Below are 17,329 nucleotides of genomic sequence, written 5' to 3'. Positions count from 1 at the left end.
GGGCAGCTGGGGGCCCTCCCCGCCTGGGTTTGGGCAGGGATGTTGATGAAGATTCAGAAAAGTTTGCAGAGGACCAGGGTTGCTGGATATGGGGGCCAGGTCTCTGCTGAGACTGTGGGGCTCCGGGAGTGAGCTGCAACACTGACAAGACAGTGGAGGTGGAGATGCCTCGTGCCCGCTCCCTGTAAGGGCCATGACAGGACAGAGAACTTGGCTGAACTCTCTGGCCCAGGACCGTTTGGTGTGGAGATCAGAGAGAGTGAGTCACCAGGATAACTTCAAAGGCTTTTCTTTCTGCTTTGGGGAAAAGAGGCTGGAAGCACAGCAGGGTGTGGAGCCAAACAAAACACCCCGAATCAAGGTGGGGTTTTGGAGTCACATGTGGGCCTTGGGCCAGTCACTCCGCCTCCCTGGGCCTCTTGGCCAAATGGGGACAGTTGTCCACTTGACAGGTTTGTTATGAGGATTAAATGAGAAAACACTTGTCATCTTAGCAAAGTGAGCCAGAGAGAGAAGGTGCCTGGTGACTACTGTTCTCCTCTTGCTCAGCACAAAATGGAGACCAAGACTGGCTGTCAGAAAGGCTCCTGTGAAGCCGGGCGTGGTGGCGCACGCTTGTAATCCCTGCGCTTGGGAGGCGGAGACAGGAGGATCACCCAGGTTCGAGCCAGCGTAGCTGGTTTAAGAGACTTTCAAAAAATCAAAAAAAAAAAAAAAAAGAGAGAGAGAGAGAGGCTCCGTGTCTCCGTGTGAGTGCCCCTGTGGCTGGCAAGGGGATGAGGCTGGGAGTGTGTCTGAGGAAGTCTGTCTTCCGTTTTCCTCTGCTTTTTTTTTTTTTTTCCTGTGATGCTGGGCATTGAACCCAGGGTGCCCTATCTCTGAGCTATATCTGCAGCCCTATTTTAAAAAATTTTTGAAACAGGGTCTAAGTTGCTGAGACTGGCCTTGAACCTATGATCCTTCTGTCTCAGTCTCCCAAGTGCTGGCATTCCAGGCGTGCACCACCATGTGGGTTTAAGACTGAACTGCTGCGGGTGGGGTGGAGGGTCGGGAAGAGACTTGGGCGCATGGGGGGCGGGGAACAGGAGAGCTGGGGAGCTGATCCTCTAAGGACTGTTTTAAAGACGCTGGAGGAGAAGGAAGAGAGGAAGCTTCTTCCCATGTTTGCAACTGCAAAGAGATCGAGCTGGGTCCATCAGGGATTTCAGACCCAGCTGTCATGGGGCTGCTGCTAGAGGAAGCTATTACCTCTTCTTTCTCCTCAGCACTGGGGTTGTAAAAAAACACCTACAAACTGTGAGAAAGTTCACTTAAAAATACTTTTCTGCATGTATAAAAAGGAAACGGGCCATGGTCAGTGGCTTGGGATGTGGACCAAGGCCTCTAGAGTGGCCGGGGAGAGCTGGTGACCACCCGGGGTGAAGGAGCTGGTCTGAGGCGCCGCTGGCAGCTGGGACTTGCTGGCTGTTCTTTGGCTGATGGGGACACTGGGTCCGGCAGTCCTGCTGTGACCCGTGCGAGGGCAGGCAGTGGGGGTGCCTTGGCCCTGGGCTCGGGCTAAGGCAGATGCCTACTTTATGGTAAACTTCTCACGTTCCGCGTGAGGTCCTGAGGTCCTAGCACCGGGTCTGTCAGATGACCTGGGGAGCTGCAGAGCTTTCCAATCTGCAGGGGGCTCTGCCCTGGCTCCAGAAGGCCGTCTCCAGCTGAGACTGAGTCCAGCTGGGGACACCAGGCGCCGAGGGCAGCACAAAGTATGGCCAAGGAGTGCTGCGTGGGGAGGAGGGGAAATCCAGGGAGACCCAGCCCGCCCCTCCCGCAAGAGCCTGGACGTCCAGGGAGCCTCCCAGACCCTGTGTTGGGGGCCGAGCAACTTTGGAGGTGGGTGGGTAGGGAAGGGGGATGGCGGCAACAGTGGTCACAGTTCCTCCACCCATCAGCCCAGGCCCCCTCCTGTCCACCTGCTGTCATGGCGGAGAAGCTAGGGCAGCCACCCTCCGTGGTCCTGTGGGGGTGGGGAGCGTCCCATCCCGCCGGTTTCCCGGGCTGCGGGGACACGCTAGGACTCCTCGGGGTAGAGGTGGGGCAGGCCACGCCGGAGCCCTTCCTTCAGGAACTGCATGTAGGTGGCCGTGGATGGGTCTTCGAAGGTGGACGAGAAGCTGAAGACGTTGTTCTCGATGTCCTCCGGCCGCATGGACGTGATGTCCAGGAAGTAGTTGGCATTGATGTGGTGGACCTGGGGAAGGGCTGGCTGTGTACTGTGCCGCCTGGGGAGCCGCCCGCCCAGGCCTCCACCCTCTAAGATGCTCAGCAGCTGGAAGCACCTGCTGGAAACCACTCCCCGTGCCCTCTCCTGGCCTGGCTCGCAGGGCCGCTCACAGCACCTGTCCTCAGCCTGGTGCGCAGCCCCCGCTTCCTGTCTGCCTCTCTCCAGGGAACGTAAGGGCGGGGCCTGCTTTCACCTTCTGCAAAGAGCTGGGCACAGAACGGTGCCCAGTAACTGGACAAACAAGTGAGAGAATGAAGGAGCCAGAAACAAAGCAGCTGCACTTCTGAATTGTCCGTAACTTTCACCAAGTCTATGAAAATTTTTGAGCCTTACTCTCCTTGTTTGTAAAATAGGTATTGGTGGTGCATGCCTGTACTTACAGCGAATTGGGAGGCTGAGGCAGAAAGATCACAAGTTCAAGGCCAGACAGGGTGACTAAGGGAGACCCTGACTCCAAATAAAATTTAAAAAGGGCTGAGGCTAGCTGGGTGTGGTGGTGCAAACCTGTAATCCTAGTACTTGGGAGGCTGAGATGGGAGGATCGCAGGTTCAAGGTCAGCTGCAGCAGCTTAGCAAGATTCTCAGCAGCCTAGTGAGACCCTTTCTACCTCTGGGCTACACTCCCAGACCTATTTTATCTTTTATTTGGAAACAGGGTCTCACTAAGTTGATGAGAGCCTCACTAAGTAGCTGAGGCTGGCTTCGAACCTGTGCGATCCACCTGTCTCAGCCTCCCAAGCGTGTGCCACCATGCCTGGCCCTAGTTCATAATAAAAAGGGCTGGAGGTGTGGCGTGGAGGTAGAAAGCCCCTGTGTCGAATCCCAGCAGTGCCTACCACAGTGCCATTGGGCAGGCAGACCATCATCTCCACGGGGAAGCTGTACTTCTCCAGGTGCAGGCCAGCCAGCTGCCGGTGGGAGGGGTTCTCCTGGTTGTTCTGCGGGGACAGTGGCACACTCCTGGCACCGCGGCGCGGCGCTGTCTCAGGCGTTCCCGCGGGCTGCTCCCGCCCACTCACCTGCAGGTCCTCCAGTTCCTTCACCAGGGACCAGGTGCTGACGAAGCTCTCGTTGAGGAGGGCGAGAATGGGCGAACTTTCCAGGACGGTCTCCCGGAGAGTCCGCCCCGAACCTGCTCAGGGAGAGGCCAAGGGCAGGAGGTGAGCTGCCTCTCAGCTCTCTGGGGGAGAGTCCCCTGTGCCCCCTGGCCTGGTCAGGAGCCCCTCACCTCAGCAGGACTGGTCGTCCAGGGCTCCCCACAGCAGGATCGAGTGCACCAGCTTGTTCTCAGCCTTGGCTCGGTCGAAGGCCTCCGTGAACGGCAGGTAGGTCACCTAAGGTCCAAGCAGGACGCAATGAGGCTGTGGTGTGCGGCCAGGTAATGTTCCAGGGCCAAGTGTGCAGCGTGTACTTATTTATGTGAGTTGGCGTGCAGGTGTGTGCATGGGGGTCACACGTGACTGTGTTTGTGTACATGTGTGTTTGTGTGCATGCATGTGTGTGTGTGTGAGTGGGTGTCTGCCTCCTCTAGCTTTGGAGTGGCACAGAGAGATCCCTGGCCAGGGTGGCCTGCAGTGGCCAGTGCCCATGCCCACGGCTGCCCCACAGCTCCCAGGCTCGGCCCCATGGAGCCCAGCCTGGCCTTCACCCCTGCCCAGCCTCACCTTCTTGAAGGGGTACATGGCCACCTCTAGGCGCTGGGCGGCTTCCTCCCAGCTCAGCTCCTGCTGCCACTTGATCTCCTCAAACACAAACTGGAGGGGCTCTCCCGAGGGCGGGCGGCTGTCAATCATGTTCCCCTCCTCGTCCAGGATCACCGAGGGCACCGAGGGGCCCGTGGCCTCCAGCTCCATCTGGGCCCAAGGCCAGCAAGGGATGTGTGAGAGCTGGGCCAGGAGACCCGGAGGATCGCAGAGGGGGAGGCTGAGGCCCGGAAGGGGCGGACGCTGCAGTCTCCGGGGTGGGCGCCCGCGGCTCACCTGGGGTATGTAGCCGATGTCCACCTCCATGCTGCTGCTCTCGCTGGCCCCGTACAGCCACTCCATGTCCACGTTCAGAGACCTGGGGACGCAGGGCAGCGCAACACTGTCACCAAAGCCCATCACCTCGCTTAAAACGAACCGCCCCGCTTTGCAGCTGAGGACGCTGAGGCTTCGCGGGATCCAGTCTCAAAGCCGCTGGGATCCCGACGTGGGGGCTGGCGTTTCCTCCCCAGACCGCCCTTCCTAAGGCACTGTGTGTGACCTTAGCACGGCCCGCCCTGGGCAGTTCACTAAGGGTGACTGCGCTGCCTCTCCTGCGCTGCCCACGTCCGCCAAGGCAGAGGTGGCGGGTGCCTCTGGTCCTCTCCAGCCCCTAGTGGACGCGGGAAATCTGGCCTGATCCATGCAATCTGCGGGCCCACCACATGGGGGAGCCCCAGGGCTGAGGTCCAACCACCCTGGGGCAGGTGAGGCAGGGAGGTGAGCTGGTGCCCTGGGCTTGGGGGTCGCCTCCTCACAGTCTGGTTGTCAGACACAGGCCCAAGAGCAGCTGGCCTTGAGCTGGCCGTCTGCCCTCTCCTGTCTAATCCGGCATAGGAACTCTCCCCATCAACCTGGCAGATGTGCGGTGGTGGCTGAGCCATGGCGGGCTGGAGCCATTCCCAGGGCTCCCCCTGACTTTGGGGAAAGAGAAGCCACTCCCACCCCTAGGGATAACCTGCTCTTCCCTGGATCATTCCAGCCCTGTGGGCGAACCAGGCCAGCAGTGAGCTTCCTGCCTGCCAATGAGGAAACCGAGGCCCAGAGAGGGCCCGGGCTAGCCAGCTGCTGCTGCGGCCAAGACAGTGGGAGCCTCCTGGCTCCTGACCGTGATTGTCAAGCAGGTCTTCCTGGCCCCTTGCTCCAGACAGCTGGCTAAGCCTGCCCTCCACCTGCTGGCCCCCTCGGTGGGTGGCACCAGCAGGCTGTGTTAAGGGTCTGTCTGGGGCCTAGGAGACCTTGTTGGATGACGACCCAACATGATGATAATCTACACCATGCTGCCTCCTCCCGGGGGCTCCAGGCCCAAGGAAGGGGCACAGAGTGAGGGGGTCTCTAGACCCTCTGCTTCTGAGCTCCCCAATCGGGGACAGGACAAACAATAGCAGGGCTGAGGCGGGGCCAGGGCTGCTCCTACCTGTGATTGGGCACAAAGAGCCGGAAGTCACGGACGTGGGTGGCGTCTTTCGAGAGGATGATGTGGCCGGTGAACTGGCCGGGAGAGAACCAGAAGGGGAAGTCGGGAGGCTCGCTGAGCTGGAACTCGGCGTGGATCCTGCGGGGACGGGTCTGCTAAGGCAAAGCTCACGGGGCGGGGGTGGGTGCAGCGAGGGAGCGGCAGGGGACCCGCCAGAGGACTCCAACCACTGCCCGCTCCAGGGCCCAGCACCCAGGCTGCCATCTCTGAAGTCTGGCCTCCACTCTCCCCTGAGTTGCCACAGCTTGTCGAGAGTGTGGGTGACCGTATCCTGGCCCCCTCTTTGTGGATGCCAATTGGGCTGATCAATTTCTGGACACCACTCCTCAAATCCTCACGTGCCCTGTGAGGACATCATCACTACGCTGACCCACAGATGAGGAAACAGAGGCCTAGACACCCCGAGTCCACAGGACGGGGTCTGGGGGGGGGCGCTCACCGGAACATCACGGTGTAGTAGGAGTCACTGATGGCGGTCAGGCAGGCCACGGCGCCCTGGGGGGCGAAGCGCGTCTTGACGAAGGGACGCGGGTGGAACATGCTCAGGAGCCGGTGGATGATGACCTAGGGGTGACAGTGGGCCGACATGGCTTGCTGGGAATGCCGAGGGCTGGCCCTGGACCTGAAGGCCCGGGGACCCCGGGGCGAGTCCTGAGGGAGGCGGGCCTGGCACGTGTGGATGGCAGGGTGCCACAGCCGCCCTTACCTCCTTGCCCTTGGGCGGCGGCGGGTAGAAGCGGTTGTTGGACAGGTAGCCTGTGAAGACGCTTAGCTCGCTGGGTATGATCCACCAGGGCTCTCCCAGCTCCTGGCCTCGAGGGGGAAGGAAGGGCCGGAAGCTGCGGGCAGCAAACACCTGGCTTGGCGATGCTGCTGTGGTCCAGTTGCGGAGGCCAGACAGGGCGAGGCGGGAGACCTGGGCAGGGGAAGGGCAAGCTCAGGCCACTGGGAACCGCAGGCTGGGGCTTGCCATCCCAGGCGTGGCTGGGGGTCTCCCTTGACCCGAGCCAGGCCACAGGCCGAGGGAACAGAGAGGGCCAGGGAGGCTCCTGCCCCACTGACAAACACCAGCCAGGCCCTGTGCTGCAGAGGGAGGCTGGCCCCACGTCCCAGGCCCCCGGCTGGGGAAGCCATGCCCAGCAGCTGCCCAGGCCAGAGCAGCTTGCTCCAGACAGGAAGCAGAGGGAGTGAGGGGTTGCCAGGGCTTGAAGGGGTGGAGTCAGGACCCCACCCAAGTCCTGCCAGGCCTGTGTGTGGCCAGCCCACCAACTCCAGTGCCAAGCCGGCTCTGGGCTCCCTCGCCCTCTCCACCTGCCTTCCTTCCCACTTCCTGACTCCGAGACTCCCCCAGGCCGTCTAATGGCCACTGATGAATCAGATGTGGATTTGAGCCTGATGCAGGAGGCAGATAACTATCTTAGATGAGGGTGGGAGTCCAGGGCAGGAGGAGACCCCAGGGAAGGGGAAGGGGAAGGGGAAGGGGAAAGGGAAGGGAGGCACCCCAGGGGGGGCCCAGCCTCAAGAGCGGCTGGCCGAGGCCTCCCCTAAGTCCGTTTCCCAGTGAGCTCGCGGGCAGGAGGGAACCAGGGTCAGGTGCCACAGGGCTGTCTCCGCGCTGCCCAGAGCTCAGAGGTGGTGCCTGGAGCATCAGGGCCCTGGCACGCTCCACCACCGCCCTCCCAGACATCAGGGCCGTGAGTACTGATGCCGCCAGGGAGCGGCCCGTCTGAGGAGCGGTAGGTCTGCTCTCTCTCCCACTCCAGGGTGGCAGGAGCCAGGCTCAGTGAGAGGTGAGAGGGCAGAGGGATTTAACAGGCAGGTTCTCGAAGCAGGGTCAGCTGCTGGCCAGCCCTGCGGGGAGCTGCCGGAGAGGGGCAGTGGGCTCCTGGGCTCTGCCAGGAAGGGCCAGGCTGGGTGCCTGCCCGCTGAGGCCAGGTGGCTTTCCCCACCCCCCTCACGGCTCTGCAGGGTACTCATCTATTAGACAGGCCCATCACTGTCAACCCCACCCCACATCCTTCCCGGGAAGTCAAACCTGAGCTTCCTGCCGCCACTGAAACCCCCTCCCCACACCGGGGCACATCAATGTCAACATCTCCAAACACACAGCATTCTCTCCCCACCACTCGCTCCCCTCCCAGAGCCCCATCTGGGCAAGGGGCCCGCCCTGCACAGGCCACCGGGCAGCAGCCTGAGCCACTGGCTGCGCCCCCTCTGCCCACAGCCAGGCCCCCGCCCTTTCCTCCCTTCCCAGCATCCCTTGTTCTAGTCGCCCTGCTCTGCCCACTCCAGGAGTAGGCCTGCCGCCCATCTCTCCCCGCGCTACCCACGCCCCTGCTGCCAGCTTGGGATCATGGAGCTGAGGACGGGCCCTTCTGATTTCAAACTTCGCATTTTTTTTTTTTTCTTGCTAGAATGAAGGCCAGCGTCAGGTAACAAGTCTCTTGGCGGTCTGGCAACTTCTCTCCCAGCCCTGCTGGCCCTGTGGCCTCAGCTGGCTGGCCCGCCACACGCTGCCTTGGCCCGGGCTTGGATGGTATCTCGGCTGAGCAGGTGCCGGCTGGGCAAGGAGAAAAAGCTGCTCCTGGCAGAGGAAACAGCAGATGAGAAAGCTCACAGTTCAAAAACCCTGGTGGTTTGGAAGGCTGGCTGGCTGGCCAGCTGGCTAGGAGGCAGAAGGCTGACCAGAGCGGGTGGAAGGGAGGAGGCTCAAGGGTGGCTTTGGTCCTAGGATGGGCTCAGCCCATGTCCACATAGCCCAGGCCCCGCCTTCCTCCTCCTCCTCCTCCTCCTCCTCCTCCTCCTCCTTGGGGCTCAGCCTCAGCTCTGATCCACTGCTGTCCAGTGGAACACTTGCGGGGTGCCAGGCCCCTGCTAGAAAGACGAGGTGCAGAGCCGGCACCATGAGGGGGCCGCCGGCTTGCCAGGGTACCCTGGCCCATGGCATCCCCTCTGGGAGCCATCCCAACTGGCCCATCTGGGGAGGGGGCTCATGCCTCCCTTTCCTGCTCCCCACCCCCAGGCTGTGAACCCGGGCCGCAGGGACCTGGCTGGGGCCCGGTGTGATGGGCGCGCACAGGGCAGTACAGAAGGCTAGAGGAGAGACAGAGCCACCTCCGGGACACCCCTGCCCCGGCTCACCCCCAGGAACCCATCTTTGCTCTTCGTCATGGTCTCTGGGAGCAGAGGCTGGAACCGGGCTTCAATGGTGAGCGTCTCCTCAGTGGGGTCGGGAGGCAGGTCCTCCTCATAGCTGGCCGCAGGCGTTGACCCTATGAGAGTCAGAACCGTAAGGAACCACGATCAGGAAACTGCCTCTCTTTGGGAATTGAACCCAGGGGCATTCTACTTCCAAACTATACCCCCAAACCTTCTTAAGCCTCCCAAGTACTGGAATTAAAGGCCTGTGTCACCATACCCAGCTTTACAGATAATTATTAAGAAAAATAATACTCAGACTAACACACACACACACACACACACACACACACACACACACACATGCACACAGAACAACAACAACAAAAAATACCTTCTTAAGCCTCCCAGCCTCCCAAGTACTGGGATTAAAGGCCTGTGTCACCACACCTAGCTTTACAGATAATTATTAAGAAAAACTGGCTGGGCATGGTGGCGCACACTTGTAATCCCAGCATTCGAAAGGCAGAGACCGGAGGATTGCATTTCGTGGACAGCCTCAGCTACTTAGCAAGGCCCGAGACCCTGTTTCAGAAAATAAAAAAAGACTAAAATATAGGATTAAGGGTGTAGCTCAGAGGTAGAATGCCTCTGGGTTCCATCCCTAGTACCTAAAAAAAAAAAAAAAAAAGAATAATAATAATACTTAAGCTAGGCGTGATGGTGCATGCCTGTAATCTCAGTACTTGGGAGGCTGAGACAGAAGGACTGCAGGCTCCAGGCCTGCCTCACCAACTCAGCGAGACCTTCGGCAACTAGGGAAGACCCTGTTTCAAAATTAGAAAAAAAAATGCCAGGCATGGTGGCACATGCTTTTAATCCCAGCATTTGGGAGGCTGAGACAGGAGGATCACAGTTCATGGACAGCCTCAGCTAGTTAGTGAGGCTCTCTGCAACTTATTAAGACCCTGTTTCAAAATAAATAATAAAAAATAGGGCCGGCGGTGCAGCTCAGAGATAGAAATAGAATACCCCTGGGTTTCATCCCTAGTACCACAAAAAATAAAAAATAATAAATAAAAAAAAAAAAGAACTGGAAGTGTAGCTCAGAGGTAGAAGGACCCAGAGTTAACCCCCTGTATCAATAATGATAATAATAATATTCCTCAGGTTAGCTGGGTGTGGTGGTATACACTGGTAGTCCCAGGCACTTGGGAGGCTGAGGCAGGAGGTTCACTTGAGACCAAAAGTTTGGAGCCTGCCAGGGCTGACAGCAAGACACCTCCTCCCCTTTTCCTGCAGTCCCAGGGGCATTCTACTTCCAAGTGACATCCCCAGCCCTATTTTTTATTCTTTATTTTTAAACAGGGTCTCACTAAGTTGTGGTGGGCCTCACCAAGTAACTGAGGCTGGCCGTGAACCTGCAACCCTCCTGTCTCAGCCTCCCAAATACTGGATTACAAGTGTGCGCCACCATCTTTTTAAAAAAGAGCCTGGGAGCCGGGCGTGGTGGCGCACACCTGTAATCCCAGCATTTGGGAGGCTGAGACCTGGAGGATCGCGGTTTGCGGACAGCTTCAGCTACTTGAGGCCCTCTGCAACTCAGTGAGACCCGGTTTCAAAATAAAGAATTAAAAAAATGGGGCAGGGGGTGTAGCTCAGAGGTCAAATGCCCCTGGGTTCCACCCCCAGACCAAAAAAAAAAATTAAAAATAAATAAAAATAAAAAAGAGCCTGGGGCGTGGCTCGGCAGTATAGTACCTGTTGTCTACAGTACCCTGCATAGGCCCTAAATTCAATCCTGGCACTGCAAGAAACTCGAAGCATTTTATAACCCTTTGATTTTTTAATAAAAAGTGTTATTTCCTGAATTGTACTATTTGCTCACTATTGACTATTTATAAAAATTTTCAGATATAAAACAAAATTAAACACACTCATAACTCTACCCAACTATAGAGAATTGTTTGCTTCTATTTGGGCTTGAATTTTGTTAGTTCTTTATTTCCCCAAACCTGGTCTACTTTTGCACTCACAGCCCATGGGCAGCAAAAGGTTTATTTTCCTCCTGATGGAGACTGATATGAAAAAAATTACATGTACCCCCATGCCCAGCAAGCATTGCTAATGTCATTATGAGGGAACTCTGGCTCGTTGGCCATAGAAAAAGGCACGGAGGTGGCTGTGCAGAGGCTCAGAGGAGCACCCGGAGGGGAAGAGGCAAAGGTGAAGCCGAGGGCTGCCCTGCTCACCTGCCCACACTCTTCATGACAGACCTGCCTGCCACCAAGAGACACGGATACAGGCCCCGCGGCAAACCTGCATTTTTATCTGACCTTTCTCCTCTGGCAGTGACCAGCAAATGATCAACCTCCCTGCACATCCCTGAAACAGAGCAGCTGGCACCTCTCCCTCCTGCCTCTCACTGGTGGCTCACTCCTGCCAGGCAAGCTGGGCTAAGTGGGTGCCCAAGATCATAAGTTTGAGAAATGTCCCAGAAGCTGGAGGGAGGTGGGCACGAGGCTGGGGATGGAGGTAGAGTGGCAGGTAAGAGAAGCATCTTGTAATTCATTAGACTGTTTCAGGCCCCGGGGCTGGGGATGAAGCCAGGGTTAGAATGCTTGCCTTGCGTGTGTGAAGGCCTGGGTTCCATCTCTAATATGTGGGGGGAAAAAAGTTTTAGCCATCCATCTTTATTATTTTGTAGTACTAGGATTGAACCCAGGGGTGTTCTGCCTCTGAGCCACACCCTTAGCCCTATTTTCCTTTTTTGAAACAGGGTTGCACTAAGTTGCTGAGGCTGGCCTGGAATCTGCTACCCTCCTGCCTCCCAAGTCCTGGGATAATACGCAGGCGCCATCAGGCTGTCGCCACTCATCTTAACAACAACAGCAAATCATAAATGACTAGGCAAAAGTGGTAGCAAAGTCTTCTGATAGCAGCTAGCCAGAGGCTCAGGTCAGCAACTACAGCTGCAGCTCCTGTCTACTGAACATCTGTGTGGGGGCCTCTGCCTACACCTCCAGCCATCCAACCTGGGAGCTGGCGCAGCACCCTGGAGCCACACGGCCCAGTTCTAATCTTTCTAGCTTGGCTTGTGGGGGAACCTGCCCTTGGTCTTCCAAACCACAGGCATCGAGGTCATGAATATCCATCTCTCACAGCTACTGTGAGGTGTAAAGACAGAGCTTGTAGGAAGTGCTCCAGTGATGTGTGCTCTTAGGGTTGGGCAAGGATCACTAAGTGTGTGTGTGTGTGGGGGGGATATTGGGGGCTGAGCCCAGGGCCATTGCTGAGGGCCTTGCTAAATTGCTCAGGCTGTCCTCAAACCTGTGATCCTCCTGCCTTGGCCTCCCAAGGACTGGGATTGCAGGCATGTGCCACCACGCCTGGCTGCTAACTGGTATCATTCACAAAGTGAGGAAAACAGGCGGGGGTGCTGAGGCTGCCAGGCGTGTCAGAGACAGGGGGACCTGGGTCCTAGAGGCCAGGACGCCCCACTCCTGGCTGCCAGCCCAGCACACTGCCCTCCCGCTGCCCCAGCCTGCCTGGTACCTGTCAGCTTTTCAGCTATGGGTTTGAACTCCTCAGGGCTGATGTACAAATCCCCATCAGTGTCCAGGGAGGAGAAGAGAAAGAGGCCTTCTGTCCCCAGGGCCTTCAGCGCTGAGTCCTGCTGGGGGAAAGGTGGAGCTGAGCGCGGCCAGAGCCCAGCTCCCTGAGCCCGGGCTCCCGCCGCCCCCTCCCCCAGTTCTCTCCATCTTCCCAGCTCACTGGTCCAAATGGGCCCCTGACCCGCCGGCGCGCTCCGTCCCCTCCCCAGCGCCCCGGCCCGCGCCTCCCTCCGCCCCCCTCCCGCGTCCCTCCCCGGCCTGGCCTCCGGCTCCCCTCCAGCCCTCTCCAGGCCCGCTCTCCGCGCCCCCGGCCCGGCCCGGCGGCCCCATCCTCCGGCCCGACCTGCCGCGCGGCCGCCCGCGTCTCTGCGAGGCGGCTCCAGCCCCGGGCGGCGGCGGCGGCCAGCGCGGCGGCCAGCAGCGCCCCGAGCAGCGCCAGGGCGCGGCGGCGGGGCGCGGGCGGCTCCGCGGGGCCGGGGGGCCTGCGCCGGCCCGGCCGCGCCCGGCCCATGGCGGCGGCTCCCGGCTCGCAGGCTCCGAGGGCGGGGCGGGGCTGACCGTCCAGCGCCCGGGCCTCCTGCGCCTCCCGCGGCGGTCGGTGGGACGGCCCCCTCCGTTGGCGGGAAGGCGGAGGCCGGGAGGACTCGGCCTGTCCTCCAGCAGCCGGTGGGCAACCCCCATCCCTGTCTCTAAAATGTCTCCAGATAGCTGAACAGGAAGGATTGAAAAGCCCCGGGTCCGTTGGAGGGCCACCCCTGCACAGCGTCGTCATGGGACCCCCGCTTCCAGGCCGCACACAGGCGTGACGCCCGGAGAGGGGCCACGGGGTCCTCTGGTGTAAGGAGGAGGCAGGAGGCCTGCTTCTGGGGACGTGGGCCTGGAGGCTGCAGCCCTCGGGTGGGGCCCGAGGCACAGGCGGCCTCCCCTGGGGCAGGCATGCAGGAGAGAGGTTTTTCTGGAGAATACTTGGTATGTTGGGAAATGGGCCTTGGGATGGGAGGCGGTGGAGTTTGAGGGACCAGCTTCCGGGCTGTCAATTTCCAGGACCCTGGTTCCTGCCAGGCTCCCTTCCATTATAACCAGACCAGGGATGACCCTTGGGGCCCCTGCCTGCACTTTGCCAGGACACGGAGGTGGCTTTGAAACCTGTGGACAAGAACCCAGCCTCCCCCCACCCCCAGGAGGGAGCAGTGGCCCTTGGAGGTCTCTGCCAGCCAAAGCCAGTGGGTTCCCAAGGATTCTGAGCCTCTAGACTGGGATTGGATGGCCTACGACATTATCTCATTTTGATCTCAGGCCACGCTAGTGAGTTGGATTGCTTGCTTGTTTTATTACTGGGGATTGAACTCAGGGACATTTTACCTCCAACCTATACCCCTAACTCAGCTTCATTTATCTATTTATTTATTTATTTTGTGGTACTGGGGATGGACCCAGGGCCATTGTACCTCCTAGCTACACTCCCAGCCCTATTTTTTAGTCTTTTTTTTTTTTTTCCGGGTCTGGGGATGAAACCCAGAGGCATTTGACCTCCGAGTACATCCCCAGCCCTATTTTTCATTCTTTATTTTGAAACAGGGTCTCACTGAGTTGCAGAGGGCCTCACTAAGTAGCCGAGGCTGTCCACGAACTATAATCCTCCAGTCTCAGCCTCCCGAATGCTGTGATTACAAGTGTGTGCCACCACGCCCGGCTTCTTTTTTTTTTTTTTTTTTTTTTTTTTTAATAGGGTCTCACTGAGCTGCAAAGGGCCTTGCTTTAAGTAGATGAGGCTGTTCATGACTGCAATCCTCCCTCCTGTCTCAGCCTCCCGAATGCTGGACTTACAAGCATGTGCCATCTCGGGGCGAGGGGCCTCTCAACGCTCAGAAGTCAAGGCGAGGTAGATCGACAGACTTGCTCAGGTCAGCGGTCTTGGGTGGGCTCTGGGGAGACCCCAGCCCTGGGCACTGGCAGTGGGGTAGATCCTGCTCCTTCTAGCCGCTGGTCTTCCCAGCTCCAGACCCTGGGCCCTGAAAGACTGGACCAGCAAGGTGGTCTGGCCAGGCAGGCTGGCAGGACGTCTTTGGCACCTTGTTTCTGGCCCCAGCCCTGGGGGTAAGGCTGGCATCTGGGAACTGGCCACACACAGCAAGTGACATGTTGGGTGTTATCCTTGAGAGCCTCACAGGATAGCAGGGAGTCCATCCATCTATCCATCCATCCATCCGTCCATCCACACATTTGAGGGTCTGCCACACCCTGTCCTGGAGGTAAGGGATCTGGCAGAAAGCAAAGCAGTCTCTGCTCCCCCAGACCAGCCGGCGGTTCCTGTGAGCCTGTCCCTAGCGTCCATGAGGAGTAAGACTCGAGAGGGCGCATGCAGAGGAGGGTGCCCGGCTGAGCAGGGCTCAGGAGCGGCTGCGCAGCAGAGGGCCAGCGGCCGGAGGACCGTCGGAAAGTTGCCGGTCATGGGCGCGAGGAAGAGCATTTTTAGGAGTTGGGAAGAGCAGGGGCAAAGGCCCAGCGGCACTCAACTCAACAGAGTCGGTGGTATTGTAAGGACGGAGGCCACGGATCCACGCAGGGCCTGGGAGCCAGAAGGGCGAGGAGGAGACAAGAGTTTTATTTATTTTTGGCACTGGGGATTGAACCAAGGGCATTCTACCTCTGAGCTACATCCCCAGACCTTTTTGTTTGTTTGTTTATTTTGAGACAGGGTCTCACTAAGTTGTCCAGGCTGGCCTCAAACATGGGCTCCTCCTGCCTCAGCCTCCTGAGTCACTGGGATTACAGGCAGGCGTCACCACACTTGGCTGGAGGTGGGGGTTTCGGAATCCCACAATGCCCCCTCCACCGAGGGTGTCAGCAAACACTCCAGGCCGCTCCATCCAGCCACATGAAGCAGGGGTGGGTCCTTGCCTTGAGCCCTGGCTGTCTCTTTCTAGTCAGTCTCTCTTATACGCACGCACGCACACGCAGCCTTCCCTCTCTTCTACCTCCCTGGGTGGACGCACCAGGCAAGAGCCTGGCTCCTGCAGGGGGCGCTGTTGCTCTCCAGTTTCCCCCTAGCTCTGCTTGGCCGGGGAGCCAGGGAAGGGCCACTTGGCCATTTTGTTTTTCTTCCATTGTTTGGGAGCCGGAGAGGCAGGTGATGCCCCCATTCCAGCCCCCAGTATCTTGCTATCTAAGCAGCGCTGAGCCCAGTGATGGGGCTGGAATGTCACGTGGGGAAACAGAAGCTTTTGGAGCCACAGCAGTAGCTGAAGCACAGGCACACCTGGACCGGGGCGACTCTGGAACGCCTACTGTGTGCCAGGAGCTGTCGGAGACAGACAGGCTGCTCCTCTGTTATCACAGACCAAGATGACTCACATGGCGGTCCCGGGCAGGGCGAGCCGGGGCTGTGGTGCCCAGTGCAGAGGCGGGTGGGCAGCTTCGGCTGCAGGCCAGTCACCCTGCACCCCGAGTGGAAAGGACCAGCCAGCTGTGTGGAGAACAGAGGAAGGAGCCGGGCGTGGGTGCACGCCGTGATCCCAGCTCTCAGGAGGCTGAGGCAGGAGGAGAGCACAAAGAAGGCAGAGTGACCGTGGGGACGGAACAGTGGGGAGCTTGGTGACAAAGGCTGCGGCAGTAAAATGTCCAGAATAGCAAATCCACAGAGGCGAGAGGAGAAGAGAGGAGGCCCGGGCTGCAGGGAAGGGAGGGAGGGACTGCTGGGCACAGGTTGCTTTCTGGGGAGATAAAATCTCCTGGGTAATTAGACCACGGTGATGCTTGTACAACTCTGAGTATACTAAGAATAAGTGTGAGCCGGGCGTGGTGGCGCACGCTTGTAATCCCAGCATTTGGGAGGCTGACACAGGAGGATTGCAGTTCTCAGACAGCCTCAGCTATTTAGTGAGGCCCTTTAAAACTCAATGAGACCCTGTGTCAAAACAAAGACTAAAAAAAATAGGGCTGGGGGTATAGCTCGGCGGTAGAATGCCCCTAGGTTCCATCCCCAATACTGCAAAAAAAAAAAAAAAAATGAGTTGTACACTTTATTTTTTTATTTAAAAATTTTAATGATGCTGTGTGTGTGTGTGTGTGTGTGTGTGTGTGTGTGCGTGTGCCTGCACACTTGTGTTACCGAGGATTGAACTCAGGGGCATTCTATCTCTAAGCTACATCCCCAGTCCTAGTTTATGTTTTATTTTGAAACAGGTTCTCACTGAGTTGCAGAGGGCTTCACTAAGTAGCTGAGGTTGGCTTCAAACCTGCAATCCTCCTGTCTCAGCCTTCCATGTACTGGAATTACAGGCTTGCACCACCATACCCAGCCTGGTGTGCTGGAGATTGAATCCAGGGGTGCTCTAGCTCTGAGCTACACTGCCAGTCTGATTTTTTAGAAATCATATTTATTTATTTATTTATTTATTTATTTATTTATTTATTTATTTTGTGGTACTAGATTTCCTGGAAGCCCTTCTACCTCTGGGCTACACTCCCAGACCAGTTTTTACATTTTTATTTGGAAACAGGGTCTCCTAAGCCAGTGCGCGCGGCTGGCTTTGAACCTGTGCGATCCTCCTGTCTCAGCCTCCCAAGTGCGGGGATTACAAGCGTGCGCCACCACGTCAGCCTTATATATTTTTTTTATTTGGAAACAGGGTATCTTAAGCCAGTGAGGCTGGCTTCAAACCTGTGCGATCCTCCTGTCTCCGCACCCTTGTAATCCCCGCGCTTGGGAGGCAGAGACAGGAGGATCGCACAGGTTCGAAGCCAGCCTCAGCTACTTTGTGAGGCTCTCAGCAACTTAGTGAGACCCTTTTTCCAAATAAAATATTAAAAAATAGGTCTGGGAGTAATGCCCCGGGGTTTCTACCCCCAGTGCCACCAAAAAAAAAAAAATTATTTTTACTTTTTATTTTTTGAGTACTGGGAATTAAACCCAGGATGTTCTACCTCTAAGCTAAGCCCCGGCCCCCTTTTCTGTGGTACTGGGGATTGAACTCAGGGGTATTCTACCTCTCAGTGCACCCCACGCCTACTTTTTATTCTTTATTTTGAAACAGGGTCTCACTAAGTTGCAGAGGGCCTCACTAAGTAGCTGAGGCTGGATGCA

The 17,329-nt window shown here is 57.8% G+C and overlaps 1 protein-coding gene across 1 annotated transcript; it reads right to left on the bottom strand.

The window, feature by feature from the left end:
* Positions 1-2,059: 2,059 nt before the first annotated feature.
* Positions 2,060-12,754, bottom strand: SELENON (selenoprotein N; the record flags this gene model as incomplete). Its single annotated transcript, XM_080691352.1, has 12 exons — positions 2,060-2,239; positions 3,109-3,210; positions 3,292-3,404; positions 3,501-3,606; positions 3,937-4,125; positions 4,252-4,333; positions 5,432-5,569; positions 5,931-6,055; positions 6,198-6,407; positions 8,633-8,763; positions 12,185-12,302; positions 12,587-12,754. The coding sequence occupies 12 exons, from the start codon at positions 12,752-12,754 to the stop codon at positions 2,060-2,062; spliced, it is 1,662 nt and encodes a 553-aa protein (XP_080547478.1).
* Positions 12,755-17,329: the final 4,575 nt, after the last annotated feature.

Source organism: Muscardinus avellanarius, assembly GCF_963383645.1.
Source record: "Muscardinus avellanarius genome assembly, chromosome: 3".
NCBI lineage: Eukaryota > Metazoa > Chordata > Mammalia > Rodentia > Gliridae > Muscardinus > Muscardinus avellanarius.
The sequence above is the reverse complement of the archived record's forward strand: the minus strand, read 5'-3'. Positions and strand labels throughout refer to the sequence as shown.